General features: G+C 42.8%; 1 protein-coding gene across 4 annotated transcripts; it reads right to left on the bottom strand.

The window, feature by feature from the left end:
* Positions 1-1,944: 1,944 nt before the first annotated feature.
* On the bottom strand, positions 1,945-23,727 carry dtnbb (dystrobrevin, beta b). Of its 4 annotated transcripts, XM_076107865.1 has the most exons (18): positions 23,661-23,727; positions 23,322-23,402; positions 23,010-23,223; positions 20,554-20,639; positions 20,172-20,326; positions 19,948-20,053; positions 18,957-19,123; positions 18,172-18,296; positions 13,035-13,109; positions 9,113-9,203; positions 8,170-8,258; positions 7,006-7,119; positions 5,568-5,664; positions 5,221-5,241; positions 3,529-3,688; positions 3,254-3,343; positions 2,867-2,920; positions 1,945-1,970 (listed from the first exon to the last, which is right to left on the bottom strand). In XM_076107865.1, exons 1-18 carry the CDS (start codon positions 23,725-23,727, stop codon positions 1,945-1,947), a joined length of 1,818 nt encoding a protein of 605 aa, XP_075963980.1. The 4 variants fall into 4 exon arrangements, with proteins under 4 accessions (XP_075963980.1, XP_075963979.1, XP_075963981.1 ...); XM_076107864.1 differs by lacking the exon at positions 1,945-1,970 and having other exon boundaries at positions 2,717-2,920; positions 8,170-8,255; XM_076107866.1 differs by lacking the exons at positions 1,945-1,970; positions 5,221-5,241; positions 13,035-13,109 and having other exon boundaries at positions 2,717-2,920; positions 8,170-8,255.
* Between the last annotated feature and the right edge of the window lie 3,664 nt (positions 23,728-27,391).

Genomic DNA, 27,391 nt, shown 5'->3' with positions numbered 1-27,391 from the left:
AAAACCTCTCTCCTTCCAATACTCCACATTCTGTACCCAGCGTTTAGTCACTTGCTGTTGTTTTCCTCTATTCATGAAAGTGTTTCATTCCAAAAATGAGACAAATTGACTGGTGATATGAGAGTGAAATGTACTACTTCAGGAAGTTTCAGCTAAATCTCACGACTAGGTATCACAAGTTGTATCTGTTTTGGAATAAAACCCCTCCATTTTGAATCGTCATTGACCTTTAACCTCTCGGTCTGAAGCCATTACCACCATATTGCCCCTAGAGTAGCTCTGCAGTCCCTGAGCACCTATACCTTCATTGCACATAATCATTTTCAATATTCCTTTATTAACTAAATAAAGCTATCAAAGCATTTCCTACTTGCTCACTATGACCTCACATCCCCACATACTGTACAAGTGTTCATTTTGTAACTCACAACTACAACTCAACGCATAGTTCATCACTATTTAGACATCCTGAGGTGCTTCCCTACACTTGAGACAATTGAATACGGAGGCCGCCAGCTAGTCGGGTGTGTTCAGTTAAGTTTTCACGGGGGAAGGAAACGATGAGGCTCATTTCTGTGTTTGTAGTAGCCCCTTGGTTTCGCTTAATCGCACAGCCCTCGTATTTGTAAGGGTGGCTCACTGAGAGCGCAGTAGCAGCAGCACAGTATGTGACTCAGTGTGTGTGTGTGTGTGTGTGTGTGTGTGTGTGTGTGTGTGTGTGTGTCTACATGCACGCAGTATTCTGGATGCCAGCTATCATTCTTGTTTACCGTCTGATCAGGGATACTTTGTTTATGTGCGTCTTCCGACTATAATAACAGATATTCCTGCACATATTCATAAAAATAATATTAGCATGGAAACACAACTGTCTCTCTCAATAAACTAAGATATAAAATGTTATTAGTGAGCTTTAGAAGAGCTGGTAGGTGTATTTTTCCACCTTTAGACAGCAAAGCTAAGTGTTTCTCATGTTTCCAGTCCTTGTGCTAAGCTAAGCTATATGGCTGCTGGTGGTTCATATTTAGCATACAGTTATCATTTAAGTCTCTGTTCGGCAGCAAACAAGCCGAGCGCTGTGACTTCCTGTCGTCTCAGCTGGTTATCTGACAACGGTGACGGCAAGGCTCAAAGAAGTCACTTTTACGTTACGACTGAGCCAGGCTAGCTGTCTCCAGTCTTTATGCCAAGCTAAGCTAACCATTTTCAGGGTCCAGCGTAACATAAATATGAGAATGGTATCGATCTCGTCTTACTCTCAGCAAGTAGGCGAATATGTGTTTTACCCAAAATGTCAAAACTATTATTAACTGAAACTGGAGCATATCCAGAATTCTACTTTTAAAAAAACTTCAGAATATGAATGTGAACGTAAACACACTCGGCGGGAACTCTGAGACGAGACACATTCTGACACTCCAGCTGTCATCATGAGCCCACAGAGAGCTGGCATAGCATGGTGCAGTCCCTAAAAATCCACGAGTGCAACTTCATGCAAAAATGATTCAAAAATAAATAAATAAAACAAAAGGAAAATACTAGCGCCAGTCATACAAAGTCACTAACAGGGAACATGTTGTCAGCTTGATTTCGGGGGCGTTTCCGTGGTCATGTGTTTACAGTATTCTACATACATAATGATCTGCTGCAATGGAACAGTTGGGGGAGAAAGCACAGCAAGCCATTCCTTAGCAGTCATGAGGGAACTCATTAATTAATTACAGATTTTGTTTACAGGACAACACACACACTCGCTAGTTACACACATCTTGCTACCTGCAAGGTGTGAAGAGACGTTTTTTTTTTTTTTTTTTCACATAGTGAAATCCTGTTAGATTACAGCATGCATTACTCTACGTGCTAATGCCGGGGGTTGTTGTTGTTGTTGTTCTCTCCAGTTGATGACTGAATGTCCTTACAGGGTGGAATGGTGTCAGCTTGTCCTCAGTGCTTCTGTACTCTCAATGTGCCTGGACACACACACACACACACACACACACACACACACACACACACAGAAGAGCATATTTAGAGCTGCTGACAGGCTGCAAAGTCTGAATTAATTTGTAAAAAGAAAGTATAAGTGACTGTGTGGCACTGTGCCATGGTGCTACGTTGGATGGAGGGTTGTAAGTATTTTATTGGTGGATAAAGGTGCAGCCAACTCTTCCAATCCAACGAGTGCTGTCATAATTAGCACCAACTACTTGTTATCCAGTTGCAGAGAATAAATGTACGTCTGGCAACTTGTTCCTATAAAATTATTATATACGGAAGCCAACAACGGTCGGGGTTGCATTAGTTTAATTATCTTGAGATCATAGGTTAATTATCCCCTAATCTCACAATGTCAGTGGGTTAATTATCTTGACAAAACTAGCTGTTGTTTCCCAAGATACATTAACCGGTTGTTTTCTCGAGATGGCGGGTTAATTATCTCGTTATCTCGACAAAACAGTTTTTTTATTTTTTATTTTTTTAAACACTTTAAAATGTTTTTTAATTTTCTTTTAAAACAAGATATATATTCTGTTAACGAGGGAAAATAACCGCTTGATTTCTCGATAATTAACCCATCATCAGTAGAAAACTATTTTCATATAATAACAGGATAAGTAACTTCTGATTTTAATAAAATGATTACCACCACAGTGATTCTCAACTACTATACCACGTTATATATGCATACTATAATATAAATTAATTATAAATCCTACTTTTTGTTTTTCATTCTGCTTCAGCTGAAAAAATGGAAGGAAATACTGTTTATGTTTTGGCTTATTTTTATGATGAACACAAATAATTTTGTTTTTGAGTGGTATACTTTAGTATGACTTTATAATACAACTGTCTCTGAGAGACTTACCTCTGTCCCCACCGTTCCTCATGTTGGTCTCCTCTTCCACTCCCACTTCATCAACTGTGAAAACAAAACCTGAGATTTCAGTGACAATGTTTTTGGTCACTATGTAAAAACTCAGACATAGAGGGAAACATATCAGGAGAAGGTGTGAAAAAGACAAACACGCGGAGTAAAATATCCTCGGTGGATTCATAATCCAGATGATGAAACGGACTCAAAACATGAAACTGAAACCTACTTCTGAACGTTAAAAGATTTCTGAGGAACACCTTCCCAAATAAATGAGAAAAAGAACCACATGACAAAAAAGTAGAAAACACAAACTGGGCTGTAAACATGTGCGATGCCACTCTGAGGCCCGGTGGTCGGGAATAGATGGTACGGACTAACCTGAGTGGAGCTCTTTCACCAGTGACGACATGGTGTTTGTGATTGAGTCAGCAGCAACTAATAGATCATTCCGAAGATTTCTAGGTACACCTAGAAAAAAAAGAAACATTTTCAAATCAAAACATCAACATGCAGTTTCTACTCTTGCAGTATAATCATGTGAGAGTGTAAATAGGTCTGCAAAATATCATTTTTTTCTGCATATCATAATAACTATGTTATAGGTTGTGCTTTTTAATGTACGCCCTTTGTTTCGGGTGTTGGTGCACACTCACCCTGAGCGAAGGCATCGAGCACGTCCCCTCCCACCCCTGCCAGGCAGTCCTGCGGTGTGTGGGTTGGGGTGGACCCGGCCGAGGTGGAGCGTATGGGCATGGGCATGGAGCAGCCCGCCCCGTGACTTGGGGAGGAATGAGGGGAGCATCCAGACTGGGACTGCAACATAAAAACACCCATGATAGTTACAGTATCATCAGCTAAACATTTTAGAATTAGGTATGTGCTGTACTGTATGCAATCGGTTGACATTTTGGGGAAAATGCTCATTTGCTTTCATGTCGAACGTTACATCAGAAGATTGATTTTGCACCTTTGTGTCGATACGGAACCACAGTTTTTGTTTTTTACACTTTTGTTTTTTACCGATTTTAAGAAAGAGATGTAACGTGAAAACTAGTGAGCTTTAGAGGTGGTGTGCAGATTTTGTTACCTTTGGACGAAGCCAGGCTAGCTGTTTCCCCCTGTTTCCAGTCTTTACGCTAAGCTATGCTAACCGGCATAGCGTCACATTTACGGTACAGTCTGGTCTCTCTCTGCAAGAAATAAATTTCCCAAAATGTCCAACTATTCCTTTATTCCCAAGGTTATTCATCCCATAATACACAAGAACAACATGACCTTTTAAAAGGTCTCACAATAAGTTGTTGTTGAAACATGTTTTGAGTTGATTTGCATCAGCAACTATATATTTATCACCAAAGGAATGAGATGTACACGTTTTTTAAAATGTTTTCGAGGTGCAAAAAGACGAGCTAACAAATGTCCCGAGGCATCTTTCTGCTGGTGCGTTGTTGGCCAATAACATGGCATGTTTGGTTATTTTCATGACATACTGGATTGTCGTCCATCTGCGAGCTTTTAGTGGATCTGGGCTACTGATCGAGATAAATCCGATTAATCTCTGAATCAACAAAGCCAATTCTGGAACGACTGCTTTTCTATGGAAGACGCCGTACTGCAGTCACAGATTGCAGCTCTTTGGGAAGAGATGACCTTTTTGCTTCTAAAAGTGACTTTTATTAAAACACAGACACAGATGTGACCAAAAGAACTTAATCCTTTAAGGGAGAACAGACAAAAACAATGGTTTAAAGGCAAGAAAACCGTCTGGGAATCCCTACACTGGCTGGCTCTATACCCTGTGTGTCTGTAGTGCACCTCTACTGCAGTGAGGGGTTAATGAGAACAATGTGTGGGAGAGCGACTGGGCCTGTGCTGAGATGAGAGCTGTATGTCTCAGAGAAAGGATCACTGTGTTTCTCTGGGACTGGTGCAGCCCCAGGTCGATGGCTCGGAGCCAAGCAGCAGATGGCCGGCCAGACTGCAGTCACATTAGAAGGGAGGTTGTTAGTGCAGATGAAAGGAACAGGTCCCTGATATTTGGGCTTAAAAAACACACACAGTTCTCTCACCTTGTTTGGACTAAGGACTTGAGAAAACATTTTAAAGACTGTGTTGCAGTCTGTAGTTTTGCTCCACAATGGTGCTGGTGGATTAGCCTGGATAAGAGGACTAGATCACTGTAACCCAGTTAGATAGTGGAATCCTATTATCTTCCTTCCTAAAACCTCTTATAAAAACTTCCTTCAATCACATCTGTGTGACGGAGGAGTACAGTAGCATTAAACTAAGTGCTGAGACTAGAGCCAGGTATTGTAGCCTTGCAAACTGAATTAAAGGCAACTTACAGCCTGCTTCTGCTCCTCATCCTATCAGCCAGCACAGGTAAGCAGTCAGAGAGAGCAAGAAGAGTGAGAGCAACAGAATTAAAGCAGCGGCAGAAGAAGAAGAAGAAGAAGAAGAAAGGGTTTTCTGCATGCACCATACGACGCATTGTCTTTGGTTTTTAAAGAATCAAACATGTCAACATCTCATTTAATCAAACACGCCACCAAAGCTTTAAAACCGAATCATGTCAACTTGATTAGCAGAGACAAAACCTTTTAAAATGCTATTTTAATGAAGGCCAGTGGCTTAGTGTTTATGCACCATCCTAGGATATCAGCAGCCTTCTAGAAACAGGTGATCGTCTCACCTTCAGCAGCCTCATGAGTCCCTCCAGCTGCACCATCAGCTCCCGTCTGCTCTCCTGCAGGGCCGACATGCGCCTCTCCAGCTCGTCCTTCCTGTGTCTGCGGCAGAAGGACGGAGTTTTTAGGGACATTAAAACACGAGGGAGGAAGTTCTACTTGGATCTTAAACGAAGCATTACAGCTTAATTGTTTGGCGAAATCCCTTTCCTTTTCTTGTGAACAGTGTCTCTAAAATATTTCACAAATGCACGTATTTCCTGTAGAGATGTGTGAGAGGGGATTCAGATTTACCTTAGGGTCCAATAAGTCGAGGGTCAGACACAGACACTGCAGTCATATGCCATTTGCATCATGCCACTGCACTATATTTCACTATTGTTACTATGCCACAGTTGCAAATACCTTAATTGGCATATTGGCGCACATGCCCATTTTATAAAGGCCTCAATGTGTTTAATTTACTATTAAATCTGGCCCACCAAGTTTGTCCCCCACTGTGATTTTTCTTTTACTTAGAAAGGCTACGATATTGGAGCATAAAAAGGAGCTTTTCCCCCCCCACACACATATTTACAATGGCAAGATGCATCTACTGTAGCTGGTCAACATAGATATTTGTGACCAACAAAGGTCTTATTTACGGTGGTGCAGCTGACCTCTCCCAGGTAACTTATGTTGGACACCTCTGTAAATATCTGGCCATTTCTGTGGAGGATTCTGGCCTATTATCGCCCTCTGGTGTTCACAGTGAGTAACTGCATTTTGCAAAAATCTGTCTGTTTTTTAGTCGACCTCCAAAAACAAACATCTGCAGACTGTGAACACCTCTGCTCTGTTCTGTATGCCGGGGGCCGCATAAAGGTAACGTCACAGCCGTCCAGCCAGTGTGACGTGTGAGATAATGTCCCGCTATAAACCTGGATCACAAACAAGCTCAGTGAGCTGGCAAATGTTTGCGTTAAACTGGGAGAAATAATAAGTGGAATAGATGTATCCTCCAGTGATATAAACCAATAGCTTCATTACTATGTTCTAAAACAACGTATGATTAGATTCCTGTACATCCAACAATCCTCTAACATGCCAAAGAGTGAGCAAGTACACTTCAAATTCCTCTCTGCTATAACTGCGATTACCCAGCATTGAAGTATGCTATAAAACATTAGATCAATGTTGCATTGAAATCGCTGCCATGGCTATTGACCTGACTGCTGATTCATTATTGAGGCCAGGCCGGACAAACAAGGAGTCATTAAGTGCCGTTGACGCGTCCTCTCAGGGTGAGTCTCTTCCAAGAACTGAACCCAAGGGTCTCGGCGTCCTGCCAGCATGACAAATGCAACCATATATCAATTGTTTTGATATATGGCTATCTCTCTCCCTGTTGTTGGGAGGAAGATGCTCTAGTCAGAGGGGCGGTGGTGTCAGCAGGGATAATACCTGAGGAGCCGCAGTTCAGTAAGCAGCGTGGGGTTTTGCTGAGCTTTTTCTGGGGTCGGCTGGGAGGCCTTCTCGTGCTCCAAACGCAGCCGCTGGATCTCCTGGAGGATCTCCCTGAATGAGTTAATCAACCAGTTAAGTAAACAGCCAAAGATTCTTTACTTAGAGGACCAGAGTTTAGGCTCCATCTAGCGGCTAGGGTTCAGATTTTAACTGAATATTAAGCTATTGAAAACACAAAGATTCTTAGTTTCAGGTGTTTATACACTACTGAAAATATAATAATGAATATTATATTCTATTTCTGTCAATAGATCCCCCTAAATCCGACACGCTAGTCCTTTAAATTGAAGTGGTAATCCAATCAAGTAAAATTCCTGCATTCTACATTTTTCTTACGTAATAGAATTATCTGCAAAACATGTACTTACAGTAACATTAAAAGTACTGCTCGTGCAGGATGACTGCTTTCGTAGTGATGTAGTATAATCCAACATTTCGAGAATTATGCATCTTTTTTTTCACAGTTGGGAATTTGCTGCCAAAACATAATCTGGCACATGAAACCACAACTCTGTGTTTTAACACTTTGATTTTTGTTTCTGGTGAATCAATCGAGATTTAACGTTTAGATTAAAGAGCTTCGGGGGTGCCGGTAGGCAGATGTCGTTCCCTTTGGACAGAGCCAGGTTAGCCGTTTCCCTGATTCTAGTCTTTACACTGAGTGAAGCTAACCAACTTCATATTTACTGGACGTGGTGTCTATCATCTCTAACTCTCGGCAAGAAAACGTATCCCCCAGAATGACAATCTATTCCTTTAACTATTCTATATAGTGCTGAGTTGTTTAAATTTGTAACAGTGCATCATTTTCATAAACTTATCACATGCTTTGCATATAAAATCTAGTTGTCAGATAAATTTAGTTGAGTAAAAAAGTACAATACGTCTTCCCAAGAATATAATGGAATATTAAAGTGCCATAATAATACTTAAGTAAAGCAAAGTACCTCGAAACTATATTTTACAGTACTTAATTTAGTAGTTTATTTAACTTATAATAATACTTAGTTACTTTACGCCACTGCAAACCAGCCAACCCATCAGTAAAATAGCACTGATTAGCTTCTAATAAATAACTGGTGTGAGAATACTACATCTTACCTGTTTTTGTTCTCCAGCTCTGCAATCAGCTGTCTCTGTTGCTTATTGGCATCAAAGTTGAAACCCAGATCTGTTGGAGGACATTGCTGCTGAAAAACAGAATGAGCACAGAATGGCATTAACAACCAAACGCTACCTTCTGACCACGGTGAGCAGTAATGGCGCTCTGCTGGAGGCGTGTAATGTTTCTGCATGAACAGGGAGTCATTTCATCTCACCACAGCGTTCCTTTACCCCTCTACATAAAGGCATGCAGAGTATAAACCCAAAGTAACCCAAAGTAACCCTACATGAACAGTTACTGCCTCAGAAAACTGTTCCTTGGGAGTCGTAGTTAACTTCTCTCCTGAAATGTTTATGAACGCATGCTTCTATTTTTTATCAAAGAATTCCTTGATGGTGCTTATATAGTCATGAATATTTCTTGTTTCTAGTTTCTATTAGTAGTGGCGGAGTCCGCCATTCTCGCACTGGATTCAGATTGCCTACATAGGTGTGAGGGATTCACAGGAAAACAATTTTATCTAATTGATATTAGCCTCACTGACCCATGTCAGAGTTATATTAAGTTGCAAGAGCAAACCGAACATTTCCTGCTGCCGGCGTCACACATTAAAAGCCATCAACCGGTGAAACACGCGGTGGCTTTTATTGTGAAGCAGTCACAGGAAACACATTGCGTTTGTGTTGGTTACCAATCACCATAATCACCAAAAATGTGTCTCCAAAACAAGTCATTTTTAAAGTAATCATAACAAGTAAAAACTGCAGGGAAACTAGTATTACGTGGTTTAACTTGAACAGTGCGAGTAGCCTTTACGCTGCAGTTTCAACATGGAAGTTCTCTCGCCTCAATGAAGCGCCTAGAATAACTTGTCGAAACGTTAGACGTGCGATGCGGGTTGACTGGAGCCCACCGTGGGCCGGACTGCGAGACACTCACTGTGGAGTTGCCCGCCTCGGCTGCCAGGCGGGCAGCGTAGCGAGCGATGAGGCGGTGCTCTTCATCCAGCCGACTGGGACTCTCCAAGACACTGCCCAAAGTCACAGACAGAGATACATCACACATACATACACAGCAACGCCGACTCTACTATGAAAAGCTCTTGTGCAAGAAGGAGGGAAAGTTTGTCGAGTCAAAGTGTAGAATTGAGGTGACCTTAATGTTTGACACTTGGTGTTGATGGACACATAATTGGTCATGGCAGTGGACTGAGATGGATAATAGAGAATGCAGTTGCGATGCTCGTTCTGGCCATTTCATCACCGACTGGAAATGTCAAATGAGGCATGGGACTTTAAATGGGCGTGGCATATGGTGTGGACAGATGACGGGACATACGCTGTCCCTTCTCGGCAGGCGGTCCGCAATGAAGAGTGAAGGAGAGGAACGGAGCTGGGCTCCATCTCACGCTGACGGGAGAGTGACCGGTGATTAAGACCATTAAACCCAATCTGGCTCCAAAGCCGCCGCATCAACAAGCACAGAGCGCCTGCAGCTTTGACTACCCAGGCCCTTAAACACACTGCAAACCAGCCTCTTCATCCACTTTTCTATTAAAATCGTATCTTTCTCAAAGCGGATAAAAATAAAAGCTGCCTGTGTGATGAGATCGTTGTAGCTGCTCCAGCGTCTAACGCGCTTTGTTTCAAAGGCCCAGTGATGATATCATAAAATACTCTTCGGATCATTCGACTTGTTTCAGGATAGTGTCACCTGATTTAAAAAAACATTCAGTCGGTCTTGCACTAGACTGACAGGAAATGTCTTGCAAAATGGGACACTATGTAAATAATTGACTCGCATCCTCAGGCTAAAGCGTAGACAGAGCCTGAGGTTTTTTTGTATAGTTAAAGTAAGACATTAACGCATATCAGGGTCGGGTCGGCCCAGGAAACGCTGGGACCCAACGAGCTCTTTTGGAGCTGGACTGCATGTCTGGATGTTTGGGCGGCATCAGTATCAAAGCTGCTCCATCAGGGAGTTTGCTGGCACCACCTGATGGTCTCTTCCAGGTTTTGGATTAAGATGCATTGACTGCCTTCAAGCCCTCCTCAACTGGCTTCTTTCCGAGACACTTTTTATTTTTCTCTCTCAGTCTTTTTTTTTACTCGCACACAATATCTCAGACACCACTGGTCCTATTTCAGTCGTAAAACGTGACCGATTATGCTTTTTAAACACTGTGTTCTGATTGGCCTGCTTGTGATATAACTGAAGGTCAAGACTTCTAGAGGCTAGAGATGCACATCTGTTGAACATCTGGAGGGACGATGCATCTTGTTCCTGATTTTCTCCGGCATGAAAATGATTAGAATGAGCTCCACGCATTCAATTTATATTAGTATTCTTGCTGCGTATTAATGCTAAACAGGGCGACTTAAAGGGAAGTGTTGCCAAATGTACGTAAAATCACATTTAAAGTAATTAAATCAATGTTTGATGCAAATCAGGAATTATGAATTATCGCAGTCAAAACTCATTTTGTTAACTTTTCACTAAAATCAGCCTGGAGTCATTCGTTTTGATGGCGGAAATTTGTAAAATAGTAATAAAATATTTGACTTTCATCACAATACAACTCCACTGAAAATCACTACCCGATAATATTGAGTAATTGCAAAGCACAGCGTGATCCATTTGAGGTACAAACAGGTTGTTTTAAAAGAGGCTTTTATGTCGAGCATGTGTCACACGGGTAATGACTGTGTTTCCACTCTGACTCACATTTAGCCAATTCTCCGTTAACTCTGAATCAAAACTCATCAAGCTCGACACGGCTCTTTCTTTTTCCTTTTTTAATTTTTATCTTCCGCCGCCGTGGTTCTGCAGGACTAACAGGTAATAAATTGCGGTTCGCCCTTGGAGGACGAGCTGGTGGTGGTGAGCGATTGTCTCTGAGAGAGAGAGAGCGAGGTGGGAGGGAGCAGATGCCATGTCAGCAGAGCAGACAGTATCAGAGAGCAGACTGTGATGGAGGCTGGAAGCACAACACCCACCATTTCTCAAACAGAGTGCATTCACTTTCTACTTTGCACTGACGGCACACAATCACGGATGTGTTTTGTGTTTTCCTCTCAAAGGGTCAACGAACGAAGGACGGCACCGGTGCTGCTTTTCAGTTTGGAGGCTCTTGAACTGAGGCAGAGCCACAAGGAGCTTTGCATTATTCAGCAGCTGCATCTTTGACTCATCAGCCCTTCATGTGAGAGCAGGCAGAACCGGTGCCGGGTAATTATAATAATAGATTAATATTTACAAACCAAGTATGACACAGCGAGAGGCTGCTAGGAACCGGCCTTCTGTTCTCTGCAACCAAACCTTAAGTGAAGCCTGCTCCTTCCCGCCTCATTCAACATCCTATCTACCGGCATCCACACTGACTCTCAACACAACTTATTTTGGAAGTGTCACGGTGGCTTAATGCGCAATTTCTGCCCTAAATATGGCAGCTTTGTAGTTGTTATGCCCCCCCCAAGGCAGCAGCATCCTCGGTGCATGACATCTTCCCAAAGCAGCTCTGACTCACGGAGCAAAATGTCAAGACAAAGGTTATCAGGCTCCTTCATTTCTGCCACGGTGAAACAAACCTCAGGAGAGCGTCGCCTCGCTCTCGTCACGTGACGTCTTCCACTGACCTCCACAGGTCTGGGTGCGAGGCATCATTTACCGCCTCGGGCGTCCCCGTCTCGTCAGCCTCCTTCAAACCCGCTCTAATCGTGATACTGTCAGCCCTCTGAGACGAGACCGCACTGCACAAAACGTTCATCTCTGCAGGAAACTTAATCTAGTATTGATTGTTAGCATCGCGTTGTTCTAAATAAGAAATCTTCCAGCAAGGCTCGATAATTACACCTTTAACGTAACAGAGAGCAAGAAGGGAGTGTCGGCATGACCTCACCCCTTTGACTTTCACATTTTGAGGTTCAGTCTTGCGCTGATGGAGATTTTTTGCAGTGGGCATGCTGCCCCTCAGCTGCCTGGGTCCTCGGTAGTACTGTAGGATATCCCGGCCCAGAAGAGCAGACGTGGAAAAAAAACAGCCACAGACTTCACTCAAGCTCTTTCTGAATTCTCTACCAAAGTCTATTTTCTGGATTTCAATCAAACACCAAATCTAACACAGGGTTGATGTGCACACCGCTCTTCTCTTTCTGTACTCCAGACTCTGGCGTCTCTCGTCCCTTCTAATGTGCCGTGGGAAGTCCTGAGTCCCCGAGCAGTCTCATCTTGCAAACACAAACTGATGGAAAGATGTGAGAGAGATAGATACTGTACACAAAGGGAAAATTCACCCCGCACCGGACAGAGTGCAGATCCAGTGAAGCCGCCTCAAAGTGCTCTCCATTATCATTCATTACCACAATGGCTCATTACCAATGGGAGTAAATAATAACAGAGGTGGCCTTTAACTGAGAGGGGCTGAAATGAGAGGACAATTAGGCTGCTTTCACGGGGCCTCTCGCCTGCTATCCGCTTGCACGATGAGGCTCCAATTCTATCATAATGTGTTTGTCATATCAACCCTTTAAGTAGGAGTGCTCACACATTCTTCACGACAGCGTAACAATATTTTTCTCCAAAAATACTCTCACAAGGGCACGCTGCTCGGATGCAGAAATGTGTGTCAAGTGTGAGGGAACGAATAACATCTGTAGTCTGATTCTCTGCGCTATTCTCGCCGTTTCCACCGATGAGAGGGAACCTGTCACCCATTCTGAGGGAATTCTGTGGGATTTTTTGCAGGCGTGTAACTCAGCGTGACACTTTGTCATCTTTCGAGAAAGCATTAGCTAATGATGTGGAATAATCAGAACCATATCTTTAAAAAGACATTGTGCGTTTATTGCCTGGGAGTGCTTACCTTTTGGTAGGAGTAGGTGTCCCAGAGGACATGAGCATTGTGTCGTTCATGTTGTTGGCCGCTGGTTTCGGCTGACTAAAAGACAAGATTAGAGGTCTTTAATGCTACACTGCAGAGGCCTGTGGCGCTTGTCACCAGGGAATGGGGTAGAGGGCATTTGCATTTTATTAGTAATCATGAATCAGCAATCCTGACTTCAATTTAATCCAACTGTACAAAAGAGAGTAAGAGGTGGTGGCAGGGGGATCATTATAAACCGTACTGTAGTGTGGTGCACAAAATGTTGTTCTTGAGTTAACGAAATAATTGACTTTTCCGGGAATTTAACTGTTTTTAGGGCTATTAGCTTCAACCGAATTAACATGAGCGAGAGACAAGGAAACTAATTAAACTGGAGGTCTGTGAAAAACTAGGAAAGGTGACATTGTGGGAGGTAATTTGTGAGAGTAAACAAAGCGATGGGGTCCATCTGGCTGCTGCATCCGTGGCCCCCCCCCGCGAGCTCACCGGAGCCCAAACCCTTCGGACCACGGAGTCTCATTAACCGATCAGAATATATCGCTCAGGTGCTCTCCGCTTCACACTTCACCCGCCACAGAGAGCTCTCCTCCATTTCCACGTCTCTGTAGTAGCATCTCCTCGATCTTGCAACGTAGTAGCTCTCTGCAGTTGTCTATTGTAACTGACGGTTTTATTTAAAGCACCTCATTATCACATAAAAGGCAAAAGCACTGAACGGCATGGTGTCCCGATACGCTTATTTGTCCAATCAGCGTTTTTTTTTTGGGCCAAAATCGAACTATTTATATCCCCGTTGTGCGGAATACTGTTATCGGCACAAGACACAGAGCGTCTGTCTGCCACGGTGCCACAAAGTGCCTCAGCAGCACACGCGCTCTTCTTCTCTGTGTATTATTGTGCTTCTAAAAATAAGAGCGAGTGAAGCTGCATCACTTCTGGGTCATTAATTGTATTCAAATAATTTGTGAGCTGTTCATAAGCCAAAGTACATATTTCCCTGCATTAATGTGGATGCTCGTGGGGGTTAAGCGGGTTCTTTTTAAAGACACATTGTAATTATTTATTGGTTCATACATTCACATTTCCCTCTGGACTAGCCCGACAGATTCAGCCAAGGACGGTCCTGCAGAACTCATTTATATATTATAACAGCAATCAAACAATCATATAAAAACTGTCAGTCCTCAACACCTGCACATGCTGCCTTTTAGTCTCCTTCACAGACTAGACTGTGTGCACGTTTACCTCTCATTTAACGCTCATTATCTTTACAATAATCCACCCCGAGGGTGCAGACAGAAGAGGAGACGCGGGGCATCACACTTACCTCTGTGAGGAGAGAGAGCACCTGCCCGGCTGGCAAAATACATCCGACTGCAGCTGTTTCCAGATGCCTGATCTGCCCTCAACTGAGCAAGCGAGCGTCTCAATGTACTACACTGCTGCTGTCTCCAAGGAAACTCGGCGGTCACGTGACTTCATGACGACGTGGATTCCTCCCTCTCTCGCTCTCTCTCACACGCTGTCTCTCTCTCTCTCTCTCTCTCTCTGCTCTGACTCTGTCTTTTTCGCCTCTCTCTAACACATGAATACACACTGGAAATTAGGGAAATGCCACTTGCTCAAAATACCTCAATTGCAACTTCTACTCTCGTCCCTAACAGAGAAAACAAACCTCTGCAGTGCATACTATTATTGCATTTTAAACATCTCGACTCTTTCCTCCTCTTACCTTCAGCGAGTTACATAAGTCAAAGCTCCTCACAGCTATCCCTCTATAAATAATCAGCAGTCCTTTTCAAGCACACCAATATAGGGCTTCTTCTTCTTCTTCTTCTTACGTAAAAGTATTTCATTTTCCTCTCAGATTTGGATTCATTCTAACAGACGTCCTAACTCATTCACATCAGTGTGTCTACACTACAGCCCCCGTGGTTCACCGGCTGAAGAAATGCTGATCAAAGACACACAGTCCAGTGTTTCAGCCGGTGCCTCAGAGGTCAAACCGGAGTGAGTTAACACAACATTTAGGCGCTAAAAGATCAGAGTCTGCAATGCGCTAAGCCTCGTGCTACCTGCGTGCAGTGAATGACAACGGGCCACCCTTTCCTTGCACTTGGCAGGGGTACAGGAGGAAGTGAAGTCTGGTGAGGCTTCATACACACATATTCAGCTTATTTCTGACAAACAACGGATGCACGGCGGCCAACTTCTCTCAGCCGGCTAAAAATAATACGCAAACATGAAGCATCCTCTCCCGCTGGCAAAAGGTGCTCCTGTTTCCCCCGATGCCTCTGCCATTAAAAACCTCAATGGATCACGCTCACAGAAAAGTGAATTTCATGCCCGTTGTCTCCATTTCAAAAGGCACTGATGGAATTTGACCAGGAGAATAAAGAAAGATGTTAAAAACAGAGGAAGGCGATTTAAAAATGTAAAAAGGGATTTCTGGGGATTATATAGGGAGCTGAAAATTGCAAAATATTAAGCATGGCACCGAGATTTTGACGCTAAAGTGTGTGTTCCACATCAATGCAAAGTACGGTAAGATGCCTATTTTCGACTATTTCGGTGTTTGAAGTCTTTTGGCAGAAGCGGCGCTAAGTCTGCAGGTAAGAAGCCGTACGGTAGATTTAAAGTTCCTGAGACAGACGGTGCATCCCAAGCCTGCAACTCAAACTCTCCAAAACACAAATCCGCAAGAATCTCTCTGACAAGTGTTGAGCGGAGGGAAAGATTCGCAGCTCAGCTCGCTGTTGGTCTTTGCTTTCAGACGCCAGTAAATATTTTAAAAACACTTTCAGAATAGATTCACTTTGTCTGTAGAGGACGCGAGCGGTTTGGACAACTTGGAGACGCGTGTCCGTTAAGTTTGGGAGTTTTGATCAAACCTGACGCTCTAGCCTGATTCTGCCATTATTACTCACTCACAGTGGCTTCATCCGCCTCACACACACACACACACACACACACACACACACCTGAGAGACCATGCTCATGGGTGTCTCCTTCTTCACAACAAGAAATATCACCTCTTCACAGACAACAATCCAGAAGAGAATCGGAGGCTTTGCAGTTTTCCTGAGACTGATTATCTGAGGGATCCAGTTTTAGGGGAGATCTCTGTAGCCAGCAGGGGCTTCATCACGGGAACGGTAGGCGTACGATTACTGTATTCGCCCGTAATTCCCCTGAAATCGACCATTAACAAGTGAGAATCATTCCATTAGTGCCGGCTCTTTCTTTACGGCTCGTGGCTACAGAGAGAGCAGAAGTGAGGTTTACACTTGTCATGTTGGATTTAAAGGAATAGTTCAACTTTTTGTGAATTACGCTCATTTGCTCAGAGTTGGAGACTATTCACGGCTCATATCAGACGGATATGAAGGTACAGCCAGCAGCCAGTTAGCTTAGCTTAGCATAAAGACAGGAGCAACTTGCGGGGTTATTTGCACTGACTTCCTGGAGTCTCCACATTTCTTTTTGTGGATTAAACAAACCAGATATAACATGTTCATTAGTGAGCTTTAGAGGTGCTGACAGGTTCACTGTTCCTCCCTCTTCTTTACAGTCTTTACGCTCAATCTCAAATCATGTGCCGTATTCCAAACTAACAATGAACTGGATATTTTCATCATTGTGTGCACAAAATAGTGTCTTTTAGACTCTCCAATAAAATCTGTTCTGCAGTGCCAAGACGTGCAGAGTTAAATATGGAAGCGTTAAATCTGAGCCAAAGATGAGAATGCCAGTCACCGATGAATACATATTTTGAATGGCTGTCAGGTTTAGGAAACATCTTTTCATGGCTGATGAGAGGCGCTACTTCATCACCACACACAAATAGAAACGCTTCTGGAACCAAAAATAGACATTTTACATCAAAGACGGGGACTTTGACAATAAAATAAAGACAGAGAGACATCCGGATGTCTCAGGGGTCAACAGGCGCATCCATCATCCTAAAAGTCAGCGAACAAACACACAAACAATGCCACCATCCTTCAAATGCCATCTGAGAGAGCATGAGAATGCACTTTGACCATTAAAGTCTGAAAGAAATACAGAACGACATGAAGTCCCTCGAATTTCTACCCAACTAGTTTTACCCACACATTTTGATTTGAATCAATATCAATCTACTTGTGTGATGTAATTTCATGCTACTCAGCCGACACAGTGCGGATAAACATGCAGGTCGACAGCTGATCCTCCACGTTGTGATGAATTGTAAAATCATGCAAATATAGCTTCATCTTAAATGCGTACGTTTGGGCACAATGCAGAAAGATCCTCCCCGAGCCTGGATGAGACGACGCAGTAAAACAGGAAATCGCGTGGATGTGTTCGCTATCAATTACTCACCGACACTCGCCAGAAGCGAAACCATGCACAGACGGCTTAGGTTTAACGTCGTGACTGGAACATGAATATGAGGATTCTGTTATGGAATGTGCCATGAGAAACGTTGAAAGTAAATTGAGAGATTTCCTGTGATCCTATCAAAGTAAAAGTCACGAAATCACCTTTTAAACCTGGAACATGATTTGATTTTTTGTTTTGGTGGAGGACAAAAGCGAGGCAAAAGTTTTCGGCGTAAAGACGATGAGAAAACTATGAAGTGACCTTAGCGGTGTGGACTTCTGCGGATGCATCTCGGTGGCGGAATTGATTATGGAAATCGTTCAGTTTTTCAACTGAAATGTAAATGAGTCTGCGGGGTTTAAGACAGCAGCAGCAGCATAATGCATTTCCTATAATGACTTCCAGGAGCCTCTAAGCCTGGAAGTGTGAGATTTATACCACCGGCCCCGATTCATTGCCAACAGACTGAAGAGGGAGCCCGAGCGGTTAACGGCAGCCGTGGCTGAACCCGCGTAGTATATCACCAATCCCACGTTAGCAAATAATCCCGGTCCTGACATCTTAGCGAGATGGCACTCTTATCACTCATGTAGTGACGGGGAATAAAAGACGGAGGCAGTTACATGACAAGAGGAGACTGTAGATCGCGAGCACACTGGGGCCTTGTTGTGCGATTAATCAACAAATCGGTCGGGTTTCCCTCATTAATGACTCAACCAGTGGTAACAAATGCTTTTGGAATGGTACTTACACAGTATGGGTGAGTTCCTGTGGTCTCTCCGCCTGCTCGGGGAACACAGGATGCGGCGGCTCTCCGATGGGGACGCAGCCGAGAGATTTACTGATTGCGTGGCTCAGCTTTTTGGCCGGAGACTTCTGTGAGGAGGGCAGAACAAACACGGGTGTCTGTCAGGTATTGGCAGCGCGGCAACTACTGACTAAAGGTTGGTAGTTGAGCTCTGCCTTGTGTGTTGTATCATTGTGTTGGTATAGTAGAGACCGTTTTAAGCCGCTTCAGAAGTCATTTACATAACTGGGTCAACAGTGTGTTAAGTGTGGATCAGCAGTAGTTTGTGCATTTTCAGTTAAGTGCTTGTATCTGAAGACAGTTGTATGAGTTTGTTGTGAATTGGTTAAAAATACTGTGCAAAGACAACTTTGAGTTTAATCATCTTTTCAGGAACTTCCATTTTTATTGAGCGCCAAGTTGAATACAAATGGTTTTCATGGTTTTCAGCACGTCACACATGTGTTTCACACACATCATTTACACCAGTTTGTCACAAAAGTCAATACAACTTAATTTTCCAAAATAAAAAGCTCATAAAATCCCTCTTGGATTAATCTGACAGGACAGTCTGCCACGTTGTAAAAATCATTGCAGACGCTCACACACACACACACACACACACACACACACACACACACACACACACACACACACACACACGCACACACACACAGAGAGAGAGAGATATTGACTTTTGAAAAAGGCACGATGTCACGTCGACAGCGATTTGGGATTTTTTCACTCACCCAGGACGAGTGCTCCTTCATCTGGTGCTGGTTGCTATGGGGACCGTTGGCATGGCCGCGCCAGAAGCAGCTCTGGCAGAGCTGGTAGCCGTGACACTGCTGGCACCGGTACCGGAAACCCATCATGCTCTCGCTCCGGCAATATGAACATTCCACCGGATGGAAGACTGGGCCGGTGAAAAACAACGACAGAAACATCTTACAGAGAGCTGCTCTTTTACAGTTTTATTTATTCTACATTCCTCTAATTATTTATTTTATTGCTCTATGTGTCTGTGCTTGTTTTCTATAATCTTACAAACCAAAACCTTTGCATACGGTCACTTTTAAGACTTCACGACCTTTTAGTCTGACGTACAAGGTTTAGGAAAGCTGAGACCAGTAGTTTCTTAGCTATTAGGTTTGTATACTTGTATAAAACAGCAGTGGTGGAAGAAGTACTCGTGTATTTTACTTATGTAACTGAGCAATAGCACTCTGTAAAAATACTGATACAAGTAAAAGTCCTTCATTTAAGAACCCGCCAAAGTAAAAGTATTAACAGCTAAATGTAATAAAGCATTAAAGTAAAAGTACTTGATTTAACACGAAAGCATTTTAATGTAACAGCTGGTGGAGATGAACCACCTTTGACGTACTTTATATATTGTTGCATAAATATTTTATAAGTTAATCAAATGTTACTTAATCTGTAAAGCAACCTCAGTGAAATATATAAATATAGTCAAGTAAACGGTACAATATTTCACTCTGAAATGTAGTGGAGTAGAAGTATAAAGTAGCATGAAATAGGAATACTCTAGTACATCAACATTGTACAGTAGTACAGTACTTGAATAAATGTACTTAGTTACTTTCCACCACTGAAAAAACAAGACCTAGTCGGGGCCCTTGTCTGGTTTCACATGTCTATGAGTTGTTGGCAGTTTTATCAAATGTGGAAAATCCAATATGGAGGTTGAGTGTGAGTATGAACAGCTCAAGGTCTCACCGTTTTCAACATTGGCAAGTCGGTGCATGAGCGGCAGCCATACGAGGCATTGAGGGGGAGGGTCGGCCATCAACACATCCAGAAACGTGTTCAGCATAATCTTCTTCTAGATGCAAACACACACAAGCACGTGTTAAACGAGACGCGTGGACGATGACGGAGTTAGAAGAGGAGGGAGAAGGAGAGGAGAGGGGGGGTCGAGCGTTCCGACGTCCTCCTCGTACCTGCTGAGGGAAGCACGTCCGCACCGAATGCTCCGTGTAGCCGAAAGAAGGGCCCTCGAACACGGCTGTGGGCAGTTTCAGCACCTCGCGGAGAAACTGATCAAACTTTGCAAACATCATGACTCCGCTTGAGTCGGAGATCTGCGAGAAAATATCTGAGAGAGAAAATAGGCTTTAGACACATATCTGTACACACAGTCTGTACACTCAGCAATATGCACAGTTAAAGCCAATTAAATCTGCACACGCGTTACAACGCTGCCCCCGTGTGCTTGATCTGAGCAACTACAAGGAAGGTAGCCATGACATCAGATTTCAGAAGATCCATTCACATACATATCTTCTGACGTGGTGCATGTAACGGGCTTAGAAATGCACTTACAGCGTAGTTTGTCCACAATCTTCCCTCCACACATTGTTGACAGCATGGCTTTCATTGAGAAAACCGTCAGCTTCCCGTGGCTTTCACTGCAAGTACAAAGAACGGTGACATGTTGAATTCACAAGCAGTAAATCACACCTTTGCTCATGTCAACACACTGACTGGTTTTGCCACCACAGCCTTATTTGGTCTGGTGTGACCAGTAGATTTTGGTTGCTTGTATTATCTTATGTTATAATATTATCCCACAACTGTCACTTAATACAATGATCAAATTATAGAGTTACATACAGTTGAATCGCTTTAATAAAAGATAAGAATAGAATAGAATAGAATAGTACTTTATTCATCCCCAAGGGGAAATTTGTCTGTGGCAGCAGCAAACAGGGTTACACAATAGAATAAAAATATTAAGTGTGTAAAATACACAATATATACAATGTAATAAAATAACCGAGCAGGACCTATTAGATTTAAGAAGATAAGTAATAAAAATGCACAGTGTATACACTAAGTAGAATCGTATTAAATTAACTAAGTAGGAAAAAATAAACAAAACAGTAGTGCACAAGATCACCAGCAGCAGCAACAACAGTGTAGCATTGTTATGGTCTTGTGTTTGATTTGGCCAGAGGTGATTTATTATAGAGTATTATAATGTAATATTTGCACAGAAATACTACACGTTGCAATGATCCTTTGACCCGAGACTTCTGCTGAGGTGTGAAGATGAAAACCAAAAGAGAGAAATGTCACCAAGATGAACGTATTATACAACAGTGCACATGCCAAACTCAATTTGTCATGATTGCATGTTTTGATGTTGCATCCAGTAGTGTGCAAAATGTCAAAATTCATGAACTAAGCCTTAAATCACAGATTAACACGGTATATCCAGGTCAGGCCGCCTCAAGACCCCTTAAAATCTCTTCAACTTGAGACCAGCTCTTTCATTTCTGGATTCATTCAGCTCTGGTCTTCTGAGCGGAGGTAACGGAGTACATGAAAGCTCCTCTGCCTAATTCAGTTCGGACCTCAAGGGGACAAGACAGAGAAACTTGGTTCCTGTGATCGCAGACAGTCATTTCCACAAAGCTTCCCAGAGATACGGCGGCACGAATAATGACGGAGCGGGGACCAGAGTGGCCTTTCAGATAAAAGTGAACCAACTGAAGGGGGTCGATGAGCGGACGAGGCGAGCAGCCAATCAGTTTGAGCACGCAGAGTACAATAATGAGAGAGAGCTTCACAGTCAATAGTCAGCCTCTGAGCTCCAGGGCGCAGATGTTACGAGGAGGGAAATACAGTAAAACATCAGGAGTACTTCAGCTGATTGGGACAGCGCACATTTCTGTCTCCTGTGCTGTAGAGAAGGCAGACGTGCATTTGTTCCAACACGATTTCTGAGGCCTGAAACCTGTTTGGATGGATAGTATGAAGTCAGGACCAGAGCTACCACTGAGAACACTAAAGGCATGTGCCGTGTACTTCTTTCTGGGAGCTTGTTTAGCTTTATACACCTACACATGGATTTCTTTTCACCAGAATTCAATTTCTTGGCAGTGTTGAGAGGGCTTTAAATCAGCATTTAGACATTTGTATTGGGAAATAAAATGTTAATGCTTTATATCTGTAATTTCCAAAGATTCCTGCAAAGAAAGAACTACGTCATTTGGTACTAACTGAGATTGTTGTGTGACAGTTATTTTATTCAGAGTAGCTCTGCTGATTAATCAGTTTACAAAACATCAGAAAGAAAATGCCCATCACGACTGAGTTTAAGGTGAAAGTCTTAAGATGTCCAAAACCCAAATACATTTAATGTTCGATACTTTAAGACAACAGCAGAGCAGCACATCTTCACACTGCAGAAGCTAGAACCACAGATTTTTTTTAAACGCTTTAGTTAATTAGTTGAAAAGCTTATTGACTGCTTAATTTGAATAATGATACTACAGTTTAATCTATATATAATGTACAACTAATCAAACAAATGTAGACTTTCTTTTTAGTGTCTTAAAGGACACCATGTTGCTTTTTTAACCACGGATCCGCTGACTGTCAACAGGACATTTCTTCAGCAGACTAGAGAGCAGCCAGGTCATTATTGTAATTAGTCATCGAATAGTTTTACAGACTCATTTACGTTAATTGTCTGTATGTGGATTGACCAGCACATAGGGTCAAATGGCATCAGTTTGGTTGCAGATGTTTCAGTTTTTCATGTAAAAAGTGAAGTGAGACGTTGTAATGTTTCTGAACAGCAGCCACTGCGGCCACAGGAAGAGATGACTGTACATTACTGGTCATACCAGACCAGGTGAGGCCTTAGAGGCTAAATAACTACGTGTAATGACCTGAGCAAAGGTGTGACAAGGGGTCGCAATATTTGTCTGAGGGGTAGCGAGATGATTGGGAAAAACAAAATGCAGCTTTTCTGCACCGGGCCCCCGTACCTGTCGTAGGTGGCCACCATGAAGTTGAGCAGCAGCCCGATGGACTGCTCCACGTTGATCTGGTGGGTGGTGGGCAGCCGCTTGTTGAGCTGGTAGTAGATGGAAGACAGGATGGTCTCCAGCCGTGACACGTTGATCTCAGCGTTGTGGTCCAACGTGTTGAGCCCGTTGTCACGAAAGGCTTCGATCATGTTCCAGACATCCACCAGATGAACTGTGAGAGGGGGGGGGGGGGGCAGACAGACCAGGATCAGACTGTCTGCTTCTCTTTTGTGTCACGGTGAAGTGAGAGGAACATAGTTATGCTCTTACGGTTGCATCTCTTCTGCACAAACCGGAGTTTGCAGGCGGTCCTGTAAGTCGACAGTCTGATTACATCGAAGTTTTGAGCTCCTGCAAAAAAAAGAAAGAAGAAAAGGCTCTCAAATGAACGCTACGTCTGTCCAGTTTAATCATCTCAAATGAAGGTCTTTCCAAAACACAATCAGGCTTACAGGAAGTACATTCAAACACAATCGCTGGCTTTGTGTGGGAGGAAGGATGCTGTACGTGTGAGGGACCACGCATCTCCTGCGCAACTTTCGAGCCAGTCAAAGAATCACACGAGTATGAATAGTGAAAAGAGATTTTCTCTCAGGCGACTCCACTCACTCATTTCCATGAAGAGCTGTCTCTTCTCCACCATGGCCTTGCCCCGTTTGCTGCCTTCCTCGATCATTCTGTGGCACATCAAGCAGCAGAGCAGCAACGCTTACAGTTCAGACGGCAGCTTGTTAGTAACACAGCTCAGAGACCTTCCAAGTGAAGGTGATCAATATAGATATATTATTAGTGGAATTGAAGAAAACGTTTCAGACGATGACTTATCATTTCTGAGGTAAGACGATACATAAATGATTACCTAAAGCTCATCAACCTACATCTTTTAAAAATAGAAGATTAGGTTTTCATGTGTTATTGCACTATTGTGCTCCTGAACGCTGGTGTACCAGGAAACAGTTCTTTCATCTTTATTATTTACCCTGTATACGTCAAGGACTGAACTAGTCATCACTCCAGCTGTTCACTGCTATATGTATACAGATTATATGGCTTCGGTTGGCTTTTTAAACAGATGATGAAACAAGTTATGGGGATGAAACAAACCCTTTGTTGATTTGAAAGACTGACTGAACTGTCAGTTGGTTTTACGTCATTCATAATTTGAGTTGCTGGAAATATTAGAGATGTGGGATCCAGTTAAATATATTGAAAAATGGCACAAAAATGTGCCATTTATTCAAATAAATAACATTTTGATAAATATACTTATTCTCTTTTTGCCAAGAGTTGATACCACTCTCATGTCCCGGATGCTAAATATGAAACGACAGACGTTCAGCTTAGTTTAGCATAAAGACTGTAAACTAGTCCTGTCCAACAACAACTAAATCCGCCTACCAGCACCTCTAAAGCTGTAGAAACAACACATCACATCTCATTTGTTTGATCCTTACAATAAAACTAAAATTATAAACGACAAGTTGCGGTTTTTACATCAGAGGTTTTGAGCTCTAGAAAGAAAAAAAAGAACCTTCAAACAATTCCTTTAAAGCATTTCCTGGTAAAAATCAACTGCACACAGATTATAAAGATGAGTTCACGGTGCCGCCGTCTACAAATGAACGTTTGTTGTCGTGAATGGACGAACGAATCATCTCTGTCACACCAAAGACTCTACTTCCAGTGAACTATTTCAACTTTGACTTTTGTTCTGACGTCTGATTCAACTTCAGTGTTTTCAAAGTCGATTCATTGTTCGTGTCTGCTTTTTGTTTCAACACAGTGCTCTCATACCTGTGGAAGACAAACTCCCTTTGAAACAATACAGGTGTCCTTGTTGCATTCACTCCTTCCTTCTGCTGTTCTTCTATAAGTGCCATCGGGGCTCATTTAATCATTTATTCAAGGGGATTTTTCTTACATAGTACATAGTACTTAAACAGTAATGTTACTCTGTGTTCTTATGAAATGAAGACATTTAATAGTGGTATCAATATAGTAGTCTCATACTGATTGGAGAACAGTATTATTTGTGTTTAGACTCCACAGCACAGACACACTGATACACTACACGAGATATAACATTAAGAGTTCCATATTTACCTGAATGCGAAACCAAGCGAAGCCCGAAACGTCGACCCTGTGAAGAGAAGCCATATTGGGAGAGTCAGTGAAGTCTTTTCACTTGATGTCGCCATTACGATGAGAGCTATTCCTCGCTGACAGAAGTGGAAGTTGACTTTTGAGTTAGTAATTAACACCCCCCCCCCACCCTCCCCTCCTCCGAGGACTTCATTAACTCTCAATTTGTGCTTTTGCCCCCCCCCTCTCTCTTCCTGTAGAGATATTGGTGGTCCCGTGGTCTGTGCAAATGATAATTGTCCATGACATCCCGCTCAGCAGTGACTGCATCCTGTGGGCTAATGACACCGACCGAGAGCTGCGAAGGAAGCACTTAATGATGAGCACATTGCAGCTGGCCAATGAGGGAGCAGCGCTGGGTGCCCCAAACATGTCTGGATCACATGCGTGTTCAAAGGGTTCGCTGACCGAGGGGAGGGGGGGGGGGGGGGATCAGCTGACCAGCAGAGCATGAGGCAGGATATCTCGATTTATTTATTTATTTGTTCATTGCTTGTTCTTCGTCTCTCGTGATCTCTGCTGTTGTGACAGAAACTCTTTCCGCTCACTAACTTGCTGCTCTGTCTGGCTTGTGTTGAGAGGTTCTTATTGCTGGTCGCAGGGCTTCTTAAACGGACCCTGTTTTTATTGTAATCGGGGTTACAACTAATGATAACTTTTGTGATTAAGTCTGTGAAATGTCAAAATATAATGAAGTGAGCCGTCACTAGAGCTGCAACGCTTAGTTGATTAATCTACTATATTATTATCTGTATCAACGGAAAACTAATCAGGAATTGGACAACGATCTGGGTAATTATTGAAGCAAAAATGACAAACATTTGCAGGTTGCAGCTTCACAAATGTGAGAAGTGAATTCTTTTCTGTCATATGTTTAAATATCTCTGAGTGTAGATCGGACAGAAACTAGACTATCTGAAGACGTCACCTTGGGCTCCAGGGAGATATAACATTTTATAGACAAACCAATTTATTGATTTGATCATCTGAAGATGAATCGATAATGACAGCAGCTGTAATTTGCAGCCTTACCCATCACCATTCCATCAGAGCTCCGGGTGACATCTTTAAGTGTCTTGTTTTTTATCCAAACCCCAAAAACATCGAATTGACTTTGATGTAATGAAGAGAAAAGCTGAAACCAGAGCGTGTTTTTTCATACTTGCTTGAAAAATGACTGAAATGATTAATCGCTTATTGAAATATTTGCCATTTATTATTTTTGTTGTTGTTGTGATCAATTAATGGACCGATATGGCTGCATTCTAAGACAGCAATAAACCAGCGTGTGCTAACTTAAACAGCAATGTTACTGCTCTGAAAAGATCGTATGGCGTCCTGCAGCTCAGTGTGCAAACCATGGCAATAACTCAGTCAGGATTAAGGATTCACTTTGGTCATGATAGCAACTGAAAACACTCGGTCAGCATAATTGCATATTAAATGGAGTCCTAAAATGGGCAACACACGCTGTATTAGAGATGACATGTCAGAGGAGCACTGCTGTACTTGGGAGGGAAAGGGAAGAAAACATTTGCAATGCAGTGGGAGACCCAACAGACACATGTCAGCAAAACAACACAATGGCTCATTGTAAATATTCAGCCTGTGAAGTAACTGCAGAAAATCCATGAGTAGGCAACGCGGGCCCTTTGCATTGGAAGGCAATGGGAGCACCGCATGACAGCAAATGAATGAGTTTAATGCGGGAGTTGATCGTTTCATGTCAGATAAGGAAACGGAGACAAGTTGTTAATAATTCATAGACAAAATGAATTCACAGACCGGTCTCATTAATGGGATTTTTAGCCCGTTGCATTCACTCATTTGCTCAAAATAATCACAACCTCTTAATTATCTTGATATCGGATCTTTTTTGTTGGTCACAAATAGACAAATGTGTGGTTGTCATTATAGGCGCAAGGTGCATTTTACTGTAACCGCACCTTCAGCTTCAGAGTAATGACAACATCCTTTGACGCGAGTCAACATAAGGACTCGGTTACTGCAGTACCTCCCTTCCGCTGATATCACCCACTTCTCGGTAGCCTTGTTCCTCACAGTGAGCAACCCTGCAACACTTTAAAATGCACTTCTGAAGCGACGGCACCGCACAACCGCAGCCATAATGGCGATTTAACTGCCTATTTACCTTATTACCGCAATGGGAATGGCGTGTCGTGATGCCCATATATATA

Source organism: Anarhichas minor, unplaced genomic scaffold (assembly GCF_050575085.1).
Source record: "Anarhichas minor isolate MPS153535 unplaced genomic scaffold, ASM5057508v1 ptg000040l, whole genome shotgun sequence".
NCBI classification, from domain to species: Eukaryota; Metazoa; Chordata; class Actinopteri; order Perciformes; family Anarhichadidae; genus Anarhichas; species Anarhichas minor.
The sequence above is the reverse complement of the archived record's forward strand: the minus strand, read 5'-3'. Positions and strand labels throughout refer to the sequence as shown.

Bases quoted from the DNA above. Each gene is read 5' to 3' on its own strand.
- dtnbb (XM_076107864.1), bottom strand. From the start codon at position 23,727: ATGATCGAGGAAGGCAGCAAACGGGGCAAGGCCATGGTGGAGAAGAGA. The intron at 5,242-5,567 runs GTGAGACGATCA...GCTGGCTGATAG, and splicing joins GACTCATGAGGCTGCTGAAG to GATGAGGAGCAGAAGCAGGC. The intron at 3,689-5,220 runs GTAAGTTGCCTT...TTTATGTTGCAG, and splicing joins ATGAGGAGCAGAAGCAGGCT to TCCCAGTCTGGATGCTCCCC.